This window comes from Pollicipes pollicipes, unplaced genomic scaffold (genome assembly GCF_011947565.3).
Source record: "Pollicipes pollicipes isolate AB1234 unplaced genomic scaffold, Ppol_2.1 Scaffold_4295;HRSCAF=5057_pilon_pilon_pilon, whole genome shotgun sequence".
In the NCBI taxonomy this organism is placed as follows: Eukaryota; Metazoa; Arthropoda; class Thecostraca; order Pollicipedomorpha; family Pollicipedidae; genus Pollicipes; species Pollicipes pollicipes.
The window spans coordinates 42,001,792-42,025,716 of record NW_023596461.1 but is presented as its reverse complement, the minus strand read 5'-3'; the positions used below and the strand labels follow the sequence as shown (position 1 = coordinate 42,025,716).

Sequence of the window (23,925 nt, the reverse complement as noted above, 5' to 3'; positions counted from 1 at the left end):
CTGCCAAAGTACTGTGTCGTATCAGGCAGACTGAACGATTTGTGTGTCGCATCAGGCAGACTGCACAAGTCGTATGTCGTATGGCAGACTGAACGACTCGTGTGCAGTATCAGGCAGACGGCACGAGACGTGTGTTGTATCAGGCAGATGTACGAGACAAGTGTCGTATCAGGCAGACGGTACGAGACGTGTGTCGTATCAGGCAGACTGTACGAGACAAGTGTCGTATCAGGCAGACTGTACGAGACAAGTGTCGTATCAGGCAGACTGTACGAGACAAGTGTCGTATCAGGCAAACTGAACGTTTTTTCGGCACATTAATGTTTGATACAGGCTCAACAGCAGACAACTTGCTTCGATTGACTTTTACAAACTCGAGAGCGCTTTGACATGGAGGCACTGACACGCACGGAGGCACTGACAAGCAATGTTTGTTAATTGAACAAGGCTGTTTTTGAGCAAATGGCAGTTGATCATTTGCCTCAGAGCAGCCTAACGTTTTTTCTCAAAAATCCAAAATATATTTCATTTCTTGTCGTGGCACGTGGCTTCGCGCACGAAGGCCTGCCTATCCAGACAACGTGCTTGGTTGCGAGCCGGCGGGCTCGGCCACGACTAACCAATCAGAGGCCGTCCCCTCCCCCTCCCCGACACCCTCCAGACGCCCTCGAGGCCAAACAGCACCAGGAGCGGATGGGGCAGGCGCGTCGCTGTTGCAGGCGGGGCGGCGCGAGACATGACTCGACCGCACCCGGTGGCCGGGGATCGGCACGGAGCGCGGGCGGCACGTCAGACCAAGTCGTCAGGGCTTCCGGCGCGCTGAACCGCCGCCTGGACCCAGGTCTGGAATGCCGGGCGTGTGCACGCCTCTGGGAGAGCGATCCAGCTGGAGATAGAGACACGGCGTTACGCCCCTCCAGGCAAACAAACCGGACCAGTTGTCAGTCCTGTCTGTTCGGTCAGGCGTGTGCTGTGGTCGCAGGACAGTTCCCGCGCAATAACGCAAAATGAGCAAGATTGTGGAGTGTGTGCCGAACTTCTCGGAAGGACGAGACAAGTCGGTGAGACATGGCATACGTTGGACAGGATCTGCTGTGGTCCCACTGTGTATTGGCTTTAATATCCCGTTTAGATATACCATATCTACAATGAAAATCCTGCTGCCCGCACGGGGTTTGATGCATGAGCATGGGCTCAGAGCCGACAGGGAGGGGATGGTGTAGGCACGGGCGCCGACTTCTGAGGCCCTCAAAATGCGACAATGTCCCCTAATGGCGCTATAGTTCAACCGGTTTTGATGGAGTGCATATTATGATACCGCAATACGAGTACAATTGCATCTCGGGCTTGAGCGCTTGATAGGTCCCCATAGGCGAAAAAAATCCATCGGCGCCAGTAAGCATTATACATTAATGGCGACTTAGTGCGCGTACGCACAGTAAACACCGTCATCTGATCAACATCACCAGTAATTTACACACGTCTGGGGCTGCTTGAAAAAGTCCGAAATGACATGTAATTTTCGCAGGGATCTCAAGAACCCCGTTCAAAACAATGCTGCTAGAGAGAAGGCACATCTACACACACGCACGCACACACGCGCAAACCTATATACATGCATATATATGTTTATGTATTTGTATATGTATACACACACACACATATACATATATATATATATATATATATATATATATATATATCATGTAAGACCTGAATGGCATGGTGAAACGGGCATCCGAATCCGCCTGCCACCGGGGAGCTGACGCTGACCACTCGCCCATTACGCCCCCTTGCTGTGGCCCTGCCGCAGGTCATCGACGCCATATCGTCGGCGATCGGCGGCACGGCTGGGGTCACGCTGCTTGACGTCGACCCGGGCCAGTCGACCAACCGGACGGTGGTGACGTTTGTTGGTGACCCGGAGGCGGTGGTGGAGGGGGCGCTGAATGGAGCGCGGGCCGCCCACCGTCTCATCAACATGGCCCAGCACTCAGGTCAGTGGAGCGGCCGGACCTGACCCGAGGTCAGGCTGGGGCGTTTGGTTGCATTGGGAGCGGCTTGCTAGCAAAGGTATCGAGGTTATCGCTGGGGGCTGCAGGAGTTCGCGTCGTGGCATGGCTGTGACGTTGACTTGATAGAAATCGCGAAATGTTGCCCAACAGTTTCTGAGCGTATTTCAGCTCGGTTTAGATCCGACGGCCAGTAAACGGCACACTCCTAGTCAGACCCGGACAGTTAAGGGATACTTATACTTCAGCCCGGCTCGACCGGCAGTGTGCCAGTAATCAGAGTCGGCCTTTGCATCGGCTGTCACATCCGACTGTCGTCGGACAGCATGCTCCAATGAGATCCAGCATGCGTCGGACTGCACACTCCGGTCGGGCCTGAAAGCCGGCAGGCAACACGCCCCGCCGCACCCTGCGGGCAACATATCCGAGTCAGGTGTGAAAGTGCACAAACCAAGTGCACCGGTCAGATCCGGCGATCAGCAGGCCACGCGCCGCGGTAAGATTCAGCGGTCTGCAGACAGAATCCCCGGTCCAGTTCAACAGTCGGCGAGCCTTGGGTGACCCGGACAGCGGCAGGCAGCGACCCGGGACCAGATCCAAACGTTAGCCGTCCGCGCACCGCGGCCAAGCCCGCCAGTCAGCGCACACACAGCACACACGGGCGTGTCGACGGGGATGACACCCCAGTGGCTCCCGACAGCGCCGGTCGGCGTGGTCCGGGCAGGTCCGACAGTCGACAGACAGCGCCGACAGGGCCCTGCCCCGCCGCGTCCCCGCCACCAGACATCTGTCTGCCGGCCCGCGACACAAGATGCAACTCGGGAACAGGCTGTGCTCGTTTCTCGGAACTGATTCGGTCAAATCAATATGGCTCTGTCGGCGGGCTTTTGGCCGCCGTGATGCATGCTTCTGGCGGCAGTGGTCGGGACGAAGGGTGGGACGTCGCCATGTGTCGGGACCGGCGGGAGCGCTTGGGCCTCGCCCTTATCAAACGATCGGACACACGGGAGGGGGAGGGGGGAAGGGGGCAGGCGACCTTCGGTTACCGCGGTGACGGGTGACATGAATTGGGATCACCTTAACGAAACTTCAGCACTGCTTATGGGTCCATGATAAGGAATGGCTAACACAGTCATTGGCTAGATGCAAGGCTAGGCTAGCTCAAATATCGCCTCTTTGTTGCTCTGTGCGATTATGGCCGCAGAGCCTAACGTGACAACTTGCTAGGGAGGCGATGACATAACACAGTTATATCGCATAATTATAACGTTATCAAATATTAAGAGTGAGTGTTCGGAGTAGGCGGCCAGGACCAACGCTGTGCTTACTTCTGCCCTCCTTATTCGTGATCTGGTCCCGAGTCACCCTGCACCTCCCGGTCAAAAGTCAGGAAGCACCCTTCTCGTCCGAGTAGAAATTCCAACGCTGTGTGTGTGGTGACTACGGCATATTTTTCTTGTCACTGAAGCCAGCGTACAGCTGTTTTACATTAGAAGGGGACGAGTCACACCCTCATCTGCCTAGACAGGCCAGTGACACCATTACGTAACGTTTATATTAGCCTGCGGCGGTCCTTCAGATTATCTCATGGTGTTCATGCCATCTGAGTCCGTCGTCGAGCAGAACTGTACAACGAATAACTGAACACGAATGCACACTCACGGATGCCATGGCGCCCACGGCGGCCGCACCGCTGGGGGTCGCTGCCAGCATGCTTTTTCGCCACGAATGCCCACGCTCTGCACTGGGAACCCACTTCTTGGCTAGGGCAAAAAGCTCTGTTGAACCGGCTTTTGCAGATGTTTGATGTTCTAGCCGCACCCCGCGATCAAATAGCCAGGAGCGCCCAATCCGCAGCCCAGCGACAGCAGGACCATACGGCAACAGCGCAGAAAAAGAAAGTGAACAAGTCGCTGCAATCCCAGCTGTGGAACAATAAAAGAAAATAAAAGACACGAGCACGACGGATGGTCTCTTTACATATTAGATTAAGCAGCAGTCGTTAGAATAAGCAGAAAGTGGCTATGGGTAAGCGTAGCATGTGCCTAATCACTATCCCATTACCAGTGCCTAATGTTATAAGCAGGTTCAGTGTTGCTTGCATACAGGGGTGGACAAGCTCTGGTCAAATCCATGCTTTGGTCATGCTGGTCGTCTCCTGCAAGTCCATCCAGTTAAGCGCAAGTCTGTGCTGGTTGGGATCAGAAGTCAGTTCCAAATAATGGGTGGTCACGAGTCATACAATCTTGTTTACAGTGTTTATGAGAAAATGATAAGATATATCATCAGAAGAGGGTTTAGTGTTCACTTATGCGCAACATCTTGGTTATGATTTTGTATTGGGGAATTTGGTCAATCATGGGGACAAATCTATAAACTTATTCGCTCCATAATTTAGGGCCCATACAAACAGCTGTAAATCATCCGTAGTTTCTTTTTTGAAAATGTCTGCTCCAAACGTGGCTGGTACCGTGTGTTGTGAGTGAGAGTTTGCCCCACTCTGAAGATGTCATTAAAACTCTCAGAAAGTTGGTTCGCTAAAATGTATGCATGAAAACGAGCATTTGGTATTGTGCGAGGTCACAAATTTAATAAATCATATGCTGCTTGAAGACTAGTTCTGAGCTATAAGGAGGATGCATATTTTCGATCATTCTCGCCGTCTTGTTGCAGAATCGCTGACTTATTTAATTCAAAATCATAATTAACGCAACAATAATTAAGGTAAGTCAGAAATTTGTTATTGTACAGCAGGATTGCATATTTTCGTCAACAAAATGTCTGTTTCCTGTGATGATGCCAACATGATAGTGCCAGGCCAAGTGCTATTAGTGCTAGGAAAATTGTGTTGTAAATTGGAGATGCTTATCGGTGGTCAGCCCAGAGTGCTTCATTTTATTTTTCTCTTCAATTGCAGTGTCCGATGCGTAGCCTGGTGAGTAGAACCTCTCCCAGGCGTGTGGGAGTTCCTCTCTCCCACAGAAAGACGAGGCGCTTGATGAAAATGAGTGATGTGGAAGGCGTTATTGTTGGATTGCCTTTTTGTGAACTGTCGGTAGATGTATGCATGATCATTTAATAACTACATTATATGCTTCCAAAGTGCGCGTTAATAGTGGAACGTTTTTTGTAGGTTGTTCAGCGCAGCTGCAAGGAGCATTGCACAAACCAAAGGAAAGACTTTAGACCTCATCCTTCGCTGAATGATGGCTAGGTGAAAAAACAGAGTTGTATTTATTTACATATACACTTCCATTGTGGAGAGGTGTGTCATTTACGTTATCAGTGCATAGGCAACAATTTCGGATGTTAGAGTTACAATTAATTAGACAGAAACCGGGAAAAGGGTCTCTTGCACGACGGCAATTAATGGTTTATTCTGGTTGATGAGATACTCCTGGCATTCGCTCCAGCGAGATCCCAGGGATCTTGTGTTCCAGTGGAGGACGAATTCATTACATGAATGATTCATTTCGAGGGAGGAGGGGAGCGAGGCCATCCAGCGAGACGTCGCGCGGTTCGGAAGCGGTACTCGACATCCTAGATCGCCCGGTCCGCCTACGCGGGCGTGGGCGGGGGATCTTGGTGTAACCGCGGGCCGTAGCGACGAGTCGCAACGGCCGTACGGAGGAAGGGGGGGGGGGGGGCCGTCCGGCTGGCACCCGAAGGGTCGGCCCGCTACCTCGGGCGTCCCAGAGCCGGGCGCTGAGGACACAGCAGAGCTCCGGCCCGAGAAGAGCAAGAAGGCGGGGAGAGGGAGTCGGCCGTGATGGGGCTAGGCGCCGACGACCGTGCCACTGAGGCCGTTTGGCCCGAGGAAAGGAGCGGGCCTCAGAGAGACTCGCTACATCGAACAGGGTGGTGGAGACCCGTCGGATGGGCTCCACATTTGGGACGACCGGGCTCGGGGCCGCGTCAGGTGATCTATCCCGAGGTCGGGAACTGAGCTCGGGGGGGGGGGGGGGGGTGCTAAGTTTGGCGGGGTGGCGGCCCACCCGAGAAGGCGTGGTCTGCGGGACGTGGGGAGGGGCGAGGGAGCACAGGCGCATGGAAGGGGTTCCGGGGGTGTTACTCACCGCTGTCTTTCGGCTGGGCATAGACCTCGACTACGCCCAGCCGGAGTGGAAAAACTGTGGAAAGTAGAAAGTGGAACAATGGAAACAGTGGACAAAGTGGAAAGGTCACTCTTGGGGCGTCAGAAGGCTCTGGTGGTCGCCCTACGTCGCTGCTCACGCGTACACAGGCGTGGGTTTTGGCAGACAGTGCACACACGGTGAGGGTCCCACGAGTGAGGGTCCAGACCGGGTGAGGGTCCCCGCGAGTGGTGCAAATGAGCTCTTGGACGTCCCACTCCCGAGTTACCTGACATGTGGCGCACGCTCCGCAGGTCGGCTGCCGAGTGCGGCATGTTCCACCACTGTGCCCAAACCGCTGTCCGACCATGGATCCCGGCCCTCCACCAATGTGGAGAAAGCCGCCTATAAGGGAGGGGGAAGGGGTGGCCACGCTGATATCTAGAACCTCAGGCGGAGCATGGGCTTAGGCCGGGCCGGGCCGGGCCGGGCCGGGCCGGGCTCAGGCGAGGGGAGACAGTTAGCTTCGCCGATGTCCTGCGCCACGGCCTCGTCGAACACCTCCAGTTCCTTCATCTCAGCGCGGAGCGGTGTACGATCGCCTGAACACTGTTCAGGGCTGCCTAGTTTCCACGGGGTAGAGGAATTGCCAACGTCCAGAAGCATTTTCGTCTGTTGCCCAGTGCGGAAGTGCTCCAGCAGCGGCCAGCGCCCCGATCTAATCGGTTTGGCTGTCTCGACGACGACGGCGACGGGGCGACGACGCTGTTCAGCTCCAGCCGGATTTCGAACGAACTCGTGGACCGAAGCTCCCCTCGTCCGTATCCCGCAGAAGCACGAACGGCGCGCCGGATGGCGGCACATTACAGGAGGGAGAGCGAGCCTCCAGCGACCAGACGGCGAGCCGGGGTACATTAGTGCAGTAGTGTTTGATGTATTCAATTGTAGGCGTAATGCCGGCAAGTGACAGCTGAAGGCAGACAAGTGACACTTAACACTAGAAATGCGGTTCACCGGAGGCGGAAATGGCGGTGCGGTGCTGACACGGTGGACGACGGACGAAACGTAACGAAAGCTCAGGGACGACGACGGCGAGGGAAAGCAAAAACCCGAGGATAAAGACTCGAAAGCCCCGCAAGTCAAACTCCAAACAGAAACAAGGGGTACGAAAGACGTCAACACGATCCCCGCAAACGGCTGACGGTATGAGGCGGGCCAGGACGCCGGAGGGGAGGGGCACACAGTGTGGGGGTGGGGGTGGGGAAGCAGTGAGTCGGCAGGTCGAGTCCTGCGCTAGCCATCTCGCTCTGACCACGGGCCACACCCGCACATCAGTGGAGTGGCCGTCATATCCGGGACGATCTCATCTGTACCGCTAATAGGATATGTAACTGCCACCGCCTGTCAGGCCCGACAGGAATGCGGACGATTTTGATGAAACCTCGCGGGTATTGGTCGCTTAAGGAAAAAGCTACAGAGGGAAATGCCGCAGTCCAGAATGTGGTTTTCTACTTGTTCAATTCGACATCCGGACACACAGCCAATCTGCCGTCCGCAGTAATGCGCTGTCAATCTGGCCCTCTCTGCAGCTCAGTTGGATTGAGCGCCCGCATTCAGACCCACCCACCCGTGGCGGGGTGGATGTGAACCGCTTTAAGCGCTCGCCATTTGCCTCTGACTGGGATGGTCTACGGGATCCGGGGGCGACACTCGCGCTAAAGGTCCGATGACGTCAGTGGTCAGGACGAACAGCACGGAGCCTTGCCGCACGTTTAACTTTCGCCGTTGAGTTGTTGTTGTCGCCGCTGTTGACCTAGAAATCTCGATCGGATTGTGCGAGGCGAGGCTCACGCAATGAGCGCTGCTTGGCGCGCGCCCGGTCCCCTTAGAAATCCATCCACTGGAAAGGTTTGTAACATTTGTTTGTTGTTTGAAGAACTGCTGGCAATCACGCTGGCATGCCAGAAAGCATTCATTCTGGTGCAGCTAAAATTATGGTTTAGAATGTTTGCTATCCGTTGTGTTTTGCGATACACCACATCTGATAAACAACTTTGCTGGCGCCAAGCTTATCACCATTTACCGATGTATGTCGTTGCCCAGTGTTTCCCGTGTCTCCTTAAGGTATGCTCCAGAAGAACGTTGAGACACCTATGGCGCACACGATGAACCGCCAGATGTGACCCAGAGAAGGTCCTCTGTAGCTATCTGCATCAGCACTCCTTTCTCTTTGCAGCCACTCTCCAGCGAGTATGGGCTGAGTTGAGCTGCTGAGCCCATGAGACCAGCAGGAGATCATACATGTCCAGTGACTCCCCCAGCGCTTGTCACAACACACCGGAGTTGTTCAGTCGCCTCCCAAACGTCATCTTGTTTCGCTCCCGCTGATGTGCCTTCGCGCTGACAGAACATCCCCGAATGGGTCCCCTCGACGTATACCCCTTCATCCCTGTATGGGGCCCTCTGATGTGCCTTCGCGCTGACAGAACATCCCCGAATGGGTGCCCTCGACGTATACCCCTTCATCCCTGTACGGGGCCCGCTGATACGCCTTCGTTCTGACAGGAGAACATCCCCGAATGGGTGCCCTCGATGTGTGCCCCTTATACCTGTGCGGGACCCGCTGATGTGCCTTCGTTCTGATAGGAGAACATCCCCGAATGGGTGCCCTCGACGTATACCCCTTCATACCTGTACGGGGCCCGCTGATGTGCCTTCGTTCTGACAGGAGAACATCCCCGAATGGGTGCCCTCGATGTGTGCCCCTTCATACCTGTACGGGGCCCGCTGTTGTGCCTTCGTTCTGACAGGAGAACATCCCCGAATGGGTGCCCTCGATGTGTGCCCCTTCATACCTGTACGGGGCCCGCTGATGTGCCTTCGTTCTGACAGGAGAACATCCCCGAATGGGTGCCCTCGATGTGTGCCCCTTCATACCTGTACGGGACCCGCTGATGTGCCCGTTCTGACAGGAGAACATCCCCGAATGGGTGCCCTCGATGTGTGCCCCTTCCTACCTGTGCGGGACCCGCTGTTGTGCCTTCGTTCTCACAGGAGAACACCCCCGAATGGGGCGCCCTCGAACTCGTGTGCCCCTTATACCTTACGGGGCCCGGCTGATACGCCTACGTTCTGACAGGATAACATCCGCGGAGGGTGCCCTCGACGTGTGCCCCTTTATACCTAGTAACGGGCCACCGCTGCTAGCTGCCGTCGTTCTGACAGGAGAACATCCCGGATGGGTGCCCTCGATGTGTGTCCCCTTCATCCTGTACGGGGTGTCACCGAGCAGGAGTGCATCCAATGCTCGAAGAGGTGAGTGCTGAGCAGGGCTGATCCCAAACTATAAAACGTCACTGAACGTGTTTAAGTGGCGCATGTTATGCACAGGTGCTACAATTTCAGTGCGTTGAGGAGCTGACATTGTCTTTTTCTAGGTTGAGCGGCTGTGACGGCCTCAGGAACTATATGTGCAGCGTTTAAGATGTACCCGGCCAGCGGCTCCCATGAGTCCTCCCGAGTGACAGCAGAAGGAGCGGACGCGGACTCGCGGCGCTTTCACTATCTTTCCATGCGCTATTTTGACATAGCCTCTTCAATTAGTCGTTTTGGTCACATCAGGTCCCGACCTGCACCTGTGATGGGTGCAACAGGATCTTTTGTTTCTCGTTTGAAGTGCCGTTTTTCATTCACGTGCAAATGATAGACATCAAGTTCATGACGCTGCGCACTCTCAAATGTTGTAAGCTCTACCGCCTTAAAATGTTGATATCGGTAGCGGGCCGCCTTTGTTCAGCTATGCTTATTGCGCTTCTTTGCCGTGTTGTGTACAAAAACTGGAATTACAGGACTGTTCACCGGGGCAGGAATAAGACATTTCGCAAAGCGTGTTTAATGTGTAACTGTGCTCAAGCTTAGCTGCCCCGCACCGGGTGCAGTTGAGCGTGCTTTTGTCGGAGCAGGACACTGTCGCTCTCTATATATTTGACTTTGATGGTTTTGGACGGTTTCCCCGGGCTTTGAGCTTTACTTGGTTGACTGATGTCGCAATCACCTGACCGTTGGCCAACGGGCCTGTCTTGCCTTACGTAGCCTGATTCGTTCTGGTCTGATCTGACCTGATCTGACCTGATCTGGTCTGGTCTGGTCTGACCTGACCTGATATGATCTGATCTGATCTGAGCTCTTTTTATTTGGTTTTGCCTGACCATGGGTATAAATCGAAATTACTGCACCTGTAAATTATCGTAACATTATTTGCAGTCGGGACACAAAGATGTTCTCAAAATCGTTATAGCGTTTGAAGTCGAGGCCGGACGCCTGTAAAACCTGCGAGCTGCCATCTCTGGCCGCCTTCGCCTCGCGGGTGGGGCGGTCTGCGATGTCAGCAGCCGATGACGGCCGCCCCACCGCCTAGGTTCGGCGAGCGGCTGGCGCAGGAGCTGGGCGTGCCCGTGTTCCTGTACGGCGCCGCGTCCTCCCGCGACTACCGTCGCACCATGCCGCAAATCCGCGCCGGCGAGTACGAGGGCCTGCGCGAGCGGCTGGCGGAGGCACGCTGGACGCCGGACTTCGGTCCGGCCGAGTTCGTGCCCGGCTGGGGTGCCACCGTCACCGGCGTCAGGAAGTTCCTCATCGCCTACAACGTGAATGTGCTCGGCACCAAGGAACAGGCCCACAGGTGAACGGATGGGGTGCGGGTTTGGCGCGCTGGAAGGACCGTTGGGGGTGTGGGGGTGGGCTGGGGGGGGGGGGGGGCGTGGACGATTCGCCCGCCCATCTTTCTGAACTTACCCGGGTTGGACTGTGCTATTGCTGGGCGGAACGGAATCAACTGTTTGTCCAACGTTCCCGTGCGTTTACTGTGGCGTGTGCATTACCGCCATGGGACTGACAGCCGGGCTCCAATTTGCATGCGAACTTGATTTAGAGTGTTCTGAAAGCGTTACTAGACTGATTAAAATGTGTCGCTTGATGACCTGATTGAATAAAGCAAATTTCGAAATGGCGTGATTGACCAATGAACAGACTTCTATGTACAAGTCTATGATTCGAGTAACTTATTTATCAAAGTAAAACCATGCAAAGTGCCTCTAGCTCTAGTTCCACCGCAACGAGCATGCGAGTTGTTCGACTGCCCTGCTAGTGCCAGTCAGACCGTGGCTCATCCTCTTACTGATCCGAGAGTGTGATCTGTCGTTTGCGCGCAGGATCCTCAGCTGACCTCTCACGGTATCGTCGCGCTTCGCTCCGCCAGGATCGCTCTGAACATCACCTCATTTCGTCGTGATCTGTCTGGTGGCCATCTCGTTCTGCCAGAATCGCTCTGAATATCTCCTCGCCCCACCAGGGGTGTTCCGATAATTGCCTAGCCCTGACAGGATTACTCCGAATATCACATCGCTGTGGGAGGATCATTCTGAACGTTTCCTCCCCCGCCAGGTCCGCTGCAAACCTCCCGTTGCTGCGCCGGTATCGTCTCAACATCCCTCGTTTCGTCCGGATCGCTCAGGAGATCAATGCAGCTCTACCAGGGTCGCTTTCTGCATCGCCCCGCTCCACCAGGGTCGCTTTCTACATCGTCCCGCTCTAACAGGGTCGCTTTCTACATCGCCCCGCTCGACCAGGGTCGCTCTCTGCATCGTCCCGCTCTACCAGGGTCGCTCTCTACATCGTCCCGTTCCACCAGGGTCGTTATCTACGTCGCCCCGCTCCACCAGGGTCGCTCTCTACATCGCCCCGCTCCACCAGGCTCACTCTCTACATCGTCCCGCTCCAACAGGGTCACCCTCTGCATCGCCCCGCTCCACCAGGGTCACTCTCTGCATCGCCCCGCTCCACCAGGGTCACTCTCTACATCGTCCCGCCCTACCAGGGTCGCTCTCTACATTGTCCCGTTCCACCAGGGTCGCCCTCTACATCGCCTCGCTCCACCAGGGTCGCTCTCTACATCGCCCCGCTCCACCAGGCTCACTCTCTACATCGGCCCGCTCCACCAGGGTCACCCTCTACATCGTCCCGCTCCACCAGGGTCGCTCTCTACATCGCCCCGCTCCACGAGGGTCGCTCTCTACATCGTCCCGCTCCACCAGGATCGCGCTGAACACCATCCCACTCCGCCAGGTTTTCTCTGAAAACCACACCCTCTCCTCCAGCATCGCTCTGAACACCATCCCGCTCCCCCAGGATCGCTCTGAACATCCGGGAAGGAGGGCGCGGCGCGGACGCTCCGGGCCGGCTCCAGTGCTGCCAGGCCATCGGCTGGTACCTGGAGGAGGCTGACCTGGCTCAGGTCTCCATCAACCTCACCGATTATGACGTCACGCCGATTCACGTCGCATTCGAAGAGGTCGGTCCAAGAGTGTTGACTTGCGAGACCACCGACTGGCGCTCGGTTTTACCGCTGTGTGGGTGTTCATGCTGCGTGTGACTCCCGCTGCAGTTGGTGGCGTGTCGAGGAAAACGCGTACTCCGTGTCCAGCCGATTTCACCGATAGAAATCTTGTCTTTCTGGGCCTGGTGTAGCTGCTCTTGACATTAACGATCCAAATACCAAGGCTGCCAGCAGTCATGCTTTAAGGACACTTCCGGTTGTTTGTCAGTCCGCGTGTGTGTCCTCCGATCGCTGACAGCCCCGTTGGTAGCTACCGCACCCACGCCGAGTGGCGAGACGGAGCGGTAGCGCGGCCCCGTCCGCGTGTGTGTCCTCCGATCGCTGACAGCCCCGTTGGTAGCTACCGCACCCACGCCGAGTGGCGAGACGGAGCGGTAGCGCGGTTCCGTCCGCGTGCCGTCTCTGGCCGGGCGGCTGAGGCGGTCCTGCTCGTGTTCCAGTGCAGGACGGACGCAGAGGCCCTCCGGCTGGCTGTGGCCGGCTCCGAGGTCGTGGGCCTGCTGCCGCTGGCTGCCCTGCTCCAGGCGGCCGACCACTACATCCAAAAGGTGGGCGAAGAAGGCGTGGCATGACAGGCCGGTCCTCCGCCTGCGGTGCGCGCCGACGGTGCGGTGCGTTGACATGGCCGCTGTATAGTGTAGCGAGCCGACCGTCCGCTGCGTACCGTCCAGGCAAACGCGCACATTTCAGGTGTCGTGGCTGTAGCCTCGTTATGGGCTGAATTGGTCAACATTGGCGACAGCAGTGGCACTGATGACCAGGGTTAGTCGTTTAGAGGGTTTCCCAAGACGACAATGGCCCGTTAGCCTGGCTGCTTCGCCAACGAGACGCGTGTAGTTTTGGGGATGCCATGTTAAGAGTGTAGGGCATGTCATGTCCATGCCCTTTACCTTAGGGCATTGACATGTTCATGATATTGTACATTCAGGCATGTACATACTTGTGAGGAACAACCCTGATGGGATGGCCAAGCCATCACAATGACAAATAATGAGCATGCACGTACTCTAAATGCACCGAGTATCATTACGCGTCCTAATTTACTGATGTGTTCTCTCCTGCTCAGGAAAGCCTGTTTATTCTGGAAGAGCGTCAGAAGGTTCGGTTGGCTATAGATCGGCTGGGACTCAGCTCAATCGCGCCTTTCGACCCAGAGTAAGTACAAATCACGTGTGTTCGTTGAGGGCACGTGTAGTTAGGGTTGGTGATGGTGACAGCTGGATTTAGTGACGCTCTGACTACGCATGTGTAACACAGCGTTGTGGCCACCGGAATGGCGTTCGACTATAGCCAAGTAGCAAGCTTGTAGTTTGTACCTCGCAAATACAGTGCAGCAAATAATACTTCTCCTGTAACCTCTTACAAACCAACTCTCAACTCTCAGCTCAATGCTAGCACATTCTACCTGACACCTGTGACCCAGACCCATCAGTTCCATAGCATGCAATGTGGGCTAGACTGCAGCAAACCTGACAGTTGGCAGCCTGCATCTGTGAAGTGGCAGCCAAGCGCATTCACACGTAGGTAATCACATTTCCACCAGCAAATACCAGCCATGCTGTCGACGATGGCAATCCGCAATTTAACATTGGGTTGCAGTTGTTACAACAGCGATTAAGTAACATAAGTTAGGTATATTTATGAATACTGCGAATATCATTAACTTAGCTTTCTTAAGTAAGAAGTGTTACGAATTAGGATTGCATTTTCACAAACAAGCCCAGCAAAAAATCCTCTCCACTCGACCCCCGTTTTCCAGTCAGCAAGGGACTGAACTGAACTGAACTGAACAGCTGAGCCAATGATAGGCTGATGTAGGTGCCCACTGACGTTTCCACCAGGATGCCTTAAACTCATCTCGTCTGGGCACTCTGATGAATGAGGAGTCAAAACAGGCTAGCGCGCTGCGTGCAGTGCTATGCGCCACTTTAACCGCGCGTACAGTGCTAGGCGCCAGTTAACCGTGAGTACAGTGCTATGCGCCACTTTAACCGTGCGAACAGTGATATGCGCCACTTAAACCGCATCCCAGTACTACTGAATTTAGGGGCCAAATTCTCACTTGCAAGTTGTGTGTTAAGTGGAAATATGCATTGATGCCATTCCCCGGGATGTCACATTCCGCGACACACAACACGCATATGAGACGAGACGGCTTTGCCGCTATTGCTTTTCATTTCATAAAGCCTCAGCAAAGTGCGTGCTTACAGCAGTTCAGGTAGTAGTGAATGGGGGGGGGGGGGGTCAGGTAGGATCAATTCGTTGCTGTGACAACTGGCAATGAAAAATATGACCATCCCTTCAAGTTTATACGTAGCAGACAACCTTTCGCTGATTTTGAAATAGGACCTGGAATGTAGTACGCCTGTACCATGTGATGTCCTCGGGTTCCTGGCTGCGACTTGGCAAACCTAAGTCCAGGATCAACGATATTGTAGAAATAACAATAACGGCTTTGTGCTTATTTTTTCAAGAAACTTTATTAGAAATGAAATTTCTTACAAAAAGCTTTGTTAGAAAAGTGATCGGCTCACGATTCAGCTCGTGAGATTTACGAAGAATGTGATTGAGTTCATGACTCAAAGCGACATTTTTCCTAGTGGGTCGACTCAGCTCACAACTCATCCCACATCAAAAGACTCCAGAGCCGATTCACGATTCGGCTCGAGTCGAACACAAGTTTGATGCCCACACCTCCAGTGGACGCGACTTCTCTGAGTCACTAACTTTAGCCAGCTCCACATCGCGTATTTCAGACCGATATCGCAAACAATGTTGATGTTGAAAAGCCTTTGTGTGAATTGCCTACCGCTGACGGCCGACCAATAGTGTGATGATACATCGGCCACGTGACCCGTTCGCTAGGCGACTGTACTTTGATATCCAATTGCCTGCTGCGGACGGCCGACCAAAAGTGTGATGATACACCGGCCACGTGACCCGTTCGCTAGGCGACTGTACTTTGATATCCCTTAACTATGGCGGCATGTCCGGACCGTGCTATCGATAAACGTTATGTCGCTCGACGGAGGGCAAGAATGTCGGTCACAGAAGAAAACGGAGCAGCCCAGATAAGATATGGATAGCCAATCATGCTGGCAATGCTGTGTATCTGACGATGATCTATTTCAGGAAAATACTTATCCGAGCGGTCACCCGGTATGCTGCTGGTGTTGACTGTCCTGCTTCCGCGTGTTTATTTACTCAGTCAGTTCAGCGACCCGTACGTGAGAACATTTCATCTTCCTATGAGGTTTTTGTGTCTGTGACCTGTCCGAGGCCTATTGTGGGATTTAATATCCTCAGATACTCTGTGGAGCTGTGAGTTTTGAACTGAGATAGCAAAGTGGGGACATCTCGATAAAGTGCGCTCTTCTCTGTAGGCTTCGCCTCACTTGAAGGTCTAGGGCCATCAAAACCCCGAAAAATCGAGCTAAATCACTGACAGATGTAACATACTCATATGATTCATTTGGTGACCTAATTTAAAAAAAAAAGCTTTTGCTAAACTGCGCGCTGCCGGGTAGTTAGACCCGGCTAGCATTTCATTTTGTACCATTTCAGTGGCTAACGAATGCAACTAAGTTGACCTCAGCTGACTTCTGGGTCAGTCTAAAATGGTATTTTTGTGTCTGGGGTACTATTCCCACAGCTGCACATAATAAAATAAACTTAGAAGCACATTGGAAAAGAAAAGAAAAGAGTATCGTTCTGGAAGGATACTGGCAGACCCATTTTAAATGGTGACCTGATCTGACCTGACCTGACTCTTGTGTGGAGCAAAAATGGTTGGAATGAACTTCCCATAGTCTTAACGCTTACTTACGTGCCTCAATATCCGCCTCGACGCATGACCATATGTTTTAATTACATCTATCTGAACAACCGTTTTGTTTTCCTTTCGTGACCTCTCATGATCTCACATTTAACCTTAGTTCGACAATTTGATGGGAATTTGTCTTGATTTGACGAGACCTTCACAACAGTGTCCTTGTTTTACTCGTGCGACGGCTGTAAGTTGAAGATCCCAGGAGCGAAGTCAACTCCTTCCGGTTGGGCGTGGTTGTCTCAGACCCACGGCCGGGCGCAGGTTAAAGATGGTGTCCCACATTTGTATGGGTTTTGAACTGCAATGGCCATCTTGAATACCATTTGGTGCAGTTCAGTCCTGCCCTCAAGATTTAAACCCCTCTGGTTTCTGAGCCGCACGCAAGCAAAGATGCTCAAATTCGGAGAAACTTTTTCAAGGTCACCCAGACATCCCTGACGCCATAATAACGTCATTCAGATCCTGCCATTCCATTAACCATGCAGTGATCAATGCCAAGGAAACTATCATTGTGGATTCGATTATATCTGACGTTTGTGAGCATTATTTCCAGACCTAACGGCGGTCAGCTGGCTCTCAATCAATATTGTGCAGGGTACGATAACGTAATCAAACAATGAAGTATTGAAGGGCATGCATACTAAATAGATACATTGTACTGTCTTGAGCATTCTTTTCCACTGAAAAATACACCATTAGTTATAAGTGAGCTTATTCGATCATGTCTGATCCTTGCCTGTTATTTCAGTTACTAATAGTGGTGCAGATTTTACTTGGCAAGGACAATTTAGCATTACAACTTAAGTGTTATAAATATGTTATTATTGTGGCAACACTTCACGTGCTGCATTGGGTGAGACCGTTTACAACTTTTCCTGTTTTGATGGCTTATATTCCCCTAACGAAATTTGGTTCAGGAAGAAGCTGATTGGTGTGTGGTGCAAACGTCACATGTGGTATTGCCGAGGCCCTATTTTTGCACACAAATTAGGACTGTTGTAGGTGCGACCGCTGGTCGAGAAGGTCTAGAAGAAAATGTTCCACAATTGAAGATGTTCAGGCAAACATCAGATTTAATGAAAAGGGCTCACTCATGCTTATTGGTGTGTTTTAAGTGCAAACAACTACTCTATACAACACAGTTTTACCGTTTAGTTAATTTGCCCCGCAATACATCATCGCTTAAATACGTCATTCGACGTTGTCAGAGAGTCGGAGTCCGTGCCAGACTAACCGTGTCGATATTGTCACTGAAGCGGAAGGGCTGAATCATATACAGTACTTTGTTTTTTGAGAGGTTTTGAAGCATTAAGAGGGGAATAACTCATGATCTCAAAAATGGCTATCCCATTTCGAAAACCCGTAAAAATGTAACAGCCCATTTAATATCAACTACTCGCAGATTTTATTGCTTCAACGGGCCGGCATAGCCGCGTCAGTCACGCTGCTGACGGGCTCGTATTTTTTCAACCACCGATCGTATCACCATCAAGTTTGCAGCAGTAAATAGCACCTCTGTTAACGGCCGGTCAACAATAGTGTCGTGAGAATCAAACGCAACCTGTTTGACTGGACGTCATATTTATGCAACGCTACAATAGCATCACTATTTAACCACCCCATCCGACGGACGTACAAAAACAATATTTCAAATGGTGAAAAGCCTGAAGATTGTGAATTGAAACCATATTTGGATCTCGGCAGCCAGGCAACACAGCGTCATGAGACTAATGCTGACAGAGGAAAAAACGGACAGCTGTACCGGCTGCGTACTGGCAAAAGCATGAGTCTATGTGTGCGGACCATCGCCTCAGAATCGTGCGCAAGCCTGGGCCATCCCTCTTTCGGAAGTTTTAAGTGCGCCATACCAGAGTTTGGCAACCAGACGAGGTAGACAGGTGAAACCACCTGCATGATGCAGACAAATGTACCCACTCTAATCACGCATCATCATTCTTCGACCCATATGTGGGCCAGCAACAAACTGGGGCCCGGCCATGATGCCTATTTTGAAATCGGCTTAACATACTGACCTTAACCGTGGCAGATCGGGTCGTTCAAACCACATGAGTGCATAACGCATTATATGTTGATCAATATCCATAAAAATAGCTGCCTTCTCTCAATATTTCTATCGCAACACAGCAAATGTAACTGAAGCAAGCAAAAGCTTACGGCAACGTAAACTGCATCAAATTCCTTCACCTTAATGTGTCAAATATTCGCACCTTGGCACTTGGTAGGGCAAAATTTAGCCAATATCCCAGCAATATTGCTGCAAAGATATCCACTCAAAAGTGCACATCGGTGACCAAAACTGTACATCAGCCCGCGTCTGCCTGCTTCGACTCGTGGAAGGGACATTCCATTGGATTGAAGATGAAATTTGTAGGCGGGTTTTGCATTAGACATCACATACTTACCATGTTTTTGATACATAATAGGGTATGCATGGTTTTCAATTTGTGCAAACACCGGAATGGCATTAGGTTTCACACATGTGATGAAAAACAAACATACACATAAACCATACGCAAGCGAAGTTGGGAAGATAGCACCAGCTTCCTACCATGCCTACCCCCTACAGTCCCGAAACTGCGTAACAACCTATCCTGGCCAACCCACGTCACACTTATGCACGAATGCCTTGCAAGGCATGTTTGATGTGAAGTTGATCAGCCTGTCCCAATAGTAAACAAATGCAAGCAAATTTTAACGAGCTATCACAATTAACAATAATTTTACGTTGTATTATGACGGACGGCCACATCTTTGGTCCTGTAAGGGAATTACTAGCTCGAAACAGGTTTATTTATTAAGGCAATTACAGTAGCGGCGACATCTGCCTAAAACTAGAATGGGACAGTCTTTGGATGGCTATGCAAAGCGCGACCACGCTGTTGCCGCAACGGAATTTTACAGTTTTGGATATCGCAACTGTAACAACTCGCCCACGTAACCAGTAGGCCCGGTCACCCCATGCCAAATTACTCAAAGCCGACCGCCCTTACATCGTTTACCTCGTACCATATACAACATCATCTGCCTGACAGTATTCAACAGCTGAAGCGGCTGGCCGCCTGGGCGTCGCGTGGCGGACGGGGCAGTGTTGACTGCCGGCGTGTTAGCGCCGCTCCCCCGAGAGGCGGCTGTCGTCCTGGCGGCAGTTACATCACGCCTGGTCTGAAGCTGGAGAAGTGTGGCGGCCCCCTCCGCCCGGCGGCCGCGCCTCCCGGCTGGTTTGTTGTTCCGGTCCGGGTCGCCGCGCCGGGCCGGCCGGCACATGGCCGCGCCCGGCACAAATCTACGGCCCATCTGGGCGGCGATAACAGCGGGCCCGCACTGCGCGGCCTCCTCTCCGTCGATAGACGCCCGTCGGGATGCGCCCCTCCCCCACCCACCCCCCATCGGCCGACAGCGAGCCGCTCGCACCGCCCGCCCGCCGGCCGAGGCCCATAGGCCGCCCGACGGCGCGCCGCTCGAGGACGGGCCTCGTGGAGGGAGGGCAGTGCCGCGGCTGTTAAGGCAACAGGTGATGGTGCGGCCCTGGGTGGCGAAGCCATGTGTCAAGCACAGATGGTGGGGTGCTTGAAGCGTTGTCAATGCACTGTGGCTGACGGCTGTTGCAGGTATAACGGCAAAATAAAGGGCCACCTACAACGCGAGCGTCTCCAGTTACATGATTTGTCAGCTAGATAGGGCGTTTAATGAAAAGTAAGACACATCTGTCAACGTCACTGAGCACTGCAGTCATATCAACACTTGGTAAACCAGAGGACGGAAATAAATGTATTTAATGTATCCTCAGCGTATCTATGCATTTGGACAGCTGTGACCGTTGCAGTTTCGTTCATGAGGCACGTTTTAGGAACTTGCTGGGAAATGCAAGCCACGAGTGTCAATGTTTTTCATTCATTTGTAACAATGGTGGTGACAGTTAAATAATAGTCGTGAACAGACCCGATGCGAGCAAGAACGTCGCAGTTCGTTTAAACAAGACTACATGCAAGCTATGTGATCCTTTTTTGCAACAGCCATGCGCTACCATGGCCGCCCGCATGAAACACCTAAGGGGACGCAACGCAGCGCTATGTACCGTAAATAATACAAATCAGACCGTCTTACTCGTTCAGGATAGATTTGAGACTGCTGCCGAGAGAGCCCGAGCCAACAGATGGTCAACAGAGCTGTAGCGGACAGCTCAGGAGATACCGAGCCGGTACAAAGCCGCGGTAATCGACATCCTGCTGGGGCTGTCGGGGGAGCGCAGACCCATCGCTTCGCTACCGGAATCTGGCCAGCGCAGGTAATCGAGTTCAGTCCACGCGGGCGTCGATAATCTCCATACACGCGCACAGCGACGCGTGAAAGGCTTCACAGGCTCTGGAGACGAGCGGGACACTTGGCGATTTGTATTTATTTATTGGCGATTTATTGGCGATTTGGTAGATTTATAGGGCCATGTATGCACGTCGTATGCGTTAAGAACACCTTTGTGAAAATACCTTCGTCGAGCGGGGAAGGTTGGTGCATACCTCCCTAAAGCTTTTGAGGATACTTCTCCCGCATGTGCAATTACGCTCAAATTTTCATTAGCCTGTGGGAAACCCGTTGGACGTGTTTCGACACCAAAAACTTGTTCCTAGCTTTTCTGGATGCGGAGCGACGGCGGTTTTTGGGGAACACTGGATGGTGATCTATGCCCTGAGAGGGCGGGCGGGCGGCCACCGATCATGCCGAGGAACGCGCGTGGCGGGCCGCGACTGCTACACAACAGCGCAAAACATTATGAATATACGCTCAAAACGCATGAAAAGATGTGCCATTGTACTTGGAACTTAACAAGAAATACGCCTGTTTAAGTTTCGTGTTGTGAAAAGACATGATCTGGTAGGGATGTATTGTAAAGCTGAAAAGATGCGATTTTGTGGAAAATAAAACCTTTGACCCGCTATAATGGGATCAGTTATGAATCCAATAGAATAAGAACTGTCAATCCTAGGATCTTATAGATACAAATCTACTGATGTCTTGCGCTAAGCTCCATCTTCATTAGTTTGGAGGCGCTAGCGGGGCGCTCCCCCCCCCCCTTCCCCCCCCCATCAGTCCACGTCATGAAAAACGGCGAATCAGGGCGGGAGTTAAGGGGGGCCAGGTCACTGAGTTGAACTGTCGGCAGCGTTTCTGTCCGAGCCCACGGCTGCATTATTTCCAGTCGGTGCTGTCCAGTCAAGCGGCTGTCGTCGCGCGGGCCACACTCCCCCATCAGCTAATGGTGCATGGACGGCGCTCTAGGCAGGCCCATTTCTACTGGCCGAGGGCTGCCCGTCAGACGGGGGGCCCTGGTTTGTGCCCCCGCCGCCTGTTAAGAGCCAGATGAAGGTCAAAGCGACGTGACCCGAAATTTCCGGGTCACGGCCCGTGCTCTGGTGCCTGCAGGCCGGCTTCACGAGCTTAACGGCAGTGATTTCGAGGTCCTCTGGAGCGAAGGACCTGCCCCTGTAGCCGGAGGTCAGGCGCGAGTTTGTCAGTCTGCTCACACACGGAAAATTCTTTGTTGCGTTGCGTCGTCTTGTGTTCGTAGGCAGGTAAAAACAAATATTGAATTTAGCAGATCCAGCAAGCCCAAAATGGGGGATCTAAGCTTGGTCGGCCCGTTTTGACCTCGTGGGGTTTTACAGTTCCTCTGGCCAGCTCGGTCTAATGCTGGTCAACAGCCCAGAATAATCCTCAGTAACCCGCTCTAGCCTGCCTGCAGAAATGCGGCACGACCAAAAAAGAGGCGAAATTAGCCGTCGTTTCAATTGCACAAGCTTGTGAAAATGGCATTCTCAGAAAGCATGACAGATGCCTAGTAGCAAAACATGTGATTGTTAAGCTGCCAAGGGATGAGGCTTACAAAGGTACTTAATACTTAAGTCGAATTCGTCATACTTAATGAAACAAATCAGCTATTGCATATTGTCATCTTGTCATTATTGCACGTTGTCATCTTGTCATTATTACATATTGGCATCTTGCCATTATTGCATATTGTCATATCATCGGCATTGTCATCATTGCATATTGTCGGCCTTAGGTTTGACGTGTGTTGCTTCAATGTCATTATTTTTATGTGATAGCGCCAAAGATGCGTGACACCATTCAAACACCGGCAACGTAACAGAATTAAGAACATTGCTTCTGCTGTGGGGGCATAGATGTCAATGTATGGAACGTCCGCGAAACGGGTATAGCAATTTTTAAGTTTTGAAATGACGTTTTGACGGTCTTGACTCCCCGTCCTCGATACGGAGATATGAAAAGATGGGCGCGTAATAGCCGAGTGGTTAGCGCGCGGGGCTCCCACGTTGGGGCCCGGGTTCGAATCCCGGCTGCGCCATGGCTCCTGAGCGCTGATGTGGCCAATGCAGTCGCTGGCGCTCCACGTAAGAGCGTGACGACGCGCGTCGCGCTCCCTTAAGAGGAATGTGAAAATCAAAAACAGCGCGCCTAAAACAGACCGACATGCCTTCAATCAATTATGGAAGTGAACAACGAATGCAGTGTTTACTCGCACAGTCAAACACTCAATAGGCAACCAAACCGTGCGATATATCGTCAAAGCATTTAGACACCACTGCGCAGAGATACAGAGGATAAAACGCACGTCTAAATGCTCTTCCGGGTGATTCAATAATCTAAGCGCTAGCACTACCTGTCATAGTGGACTTAGACGCAGGTAGATACATTGGCTAGACAGAAACGTATCGGCACATGCAAATTTGTCAAGTCAGATGTGGCAATACTACACATTTGTGTTCAAAACCCTACCGATGAGCAAGTGGAATCGTGTAAAAAACTGATTGATTTCGTTCTGGGTCCAAAAGATGACCGAATGCGAGATCGCTAAATATCGTGCTAGCATGATACACATTTTCTATCCAAGTAATTGCATCATAGATTTTAAATGCACACCATTCGATAAGTCATGCAACTGAGCCTGATTGGTGTCTTGGAGAGTCCTGTAATGAGAGCTTAGCAGGCGGTTTCATCAATCCTGGTTAGCCGCCTGACTCTGGGCGTGACGTGGCAGGTTTGAGGAGCAGAGGTCTGTTCTCGATCTTCCGAGAGCAAGCTGGCCACTGCTTCGGTCTGGGGTACCATCGATTTGGTGAAGGTGCTTGTGGAGGTTTACCCCTAAGACTCCTACGTCGACGCCCTCAGAGACTTGGCATGTGAAGGCGACACTCCAACGCCGTTTGAAGGAAGGCCTTAACTTCCATGCATACAAACCACACGCTTCGGACGTCCTGAGCGGGGATGACAGGGCGGTGAGGTTAAGAGTGTCTCGCTGGTTTGAGGACTAGGCGAACCTAAATGGCGTACGGATTGAGCCCCGTCTGGTTTTCAGACAGGCTCATTTGCCAGCGGTGGACAGGCGTGATCAGTAGCGCAGCCAATGTGTCCCTCCCCTCCTCTCCCTAGGTCCGGATTTTTCATGTTTTACTACAGGTGGCTCCCGACAAAAGTTGGATATCGGCGTGATACGTACTCGCCGAATTCCGGGCCGCTACCCTTGAGGAAAGCCTTGCCGCGCCCCCGGGCTCAATCACCGAACCGGAACAACAGGGTCGC

The 23,925-nt window shown here is 52.6% G+C and overlaps 1 protein-coding gene across 1 annotated transcript in view; it reads left to right on the top strand.

The window, feature by feature from the left end:
* The first annotated feature begins 945 nt into the window (after positions 1 to 945).
* The window catches only part of LOC119096717 (formimidoyltransferase-cyclodeaminase), a 37,092-nt gene continuing 14,112 nt past the window's right edge, over positions 946 to 23,925 (top strand). The window contains exons 1-7 of the mRNA XM_037219615.1: positions 946 to 1,061; positions 1,814 to 2,001; positions 9,314 to 9,400; positions 10,503 to 10,766; positions 12,272 to 12,434; positions 12,920 to 13,027; positions 13,546 to 13,634. Coding sequence (XP_037075510.1) covers positions 1,008 to 1,061; positions 1,814 to 2,001; positions 9,314 to 9,400; positions 10,503 to 10,766; positions 12,272 to 12,434; positions 12,920 to 13,027; positions 13,546 to 13,634 — 953 coding nt within the window. The 5' untranslated portion in view covers positions 946 to 1,007. The remainder of the gene's footprint in view (positions 1,062 to 1,813; positions 2,002 to 9,313; positions 9,401 to 10,502; positions 10,767 to 12,271; positions 12,435 to 12,919; positions 13,028 to 13,545; positions 13,635 to 23,925) is intronic.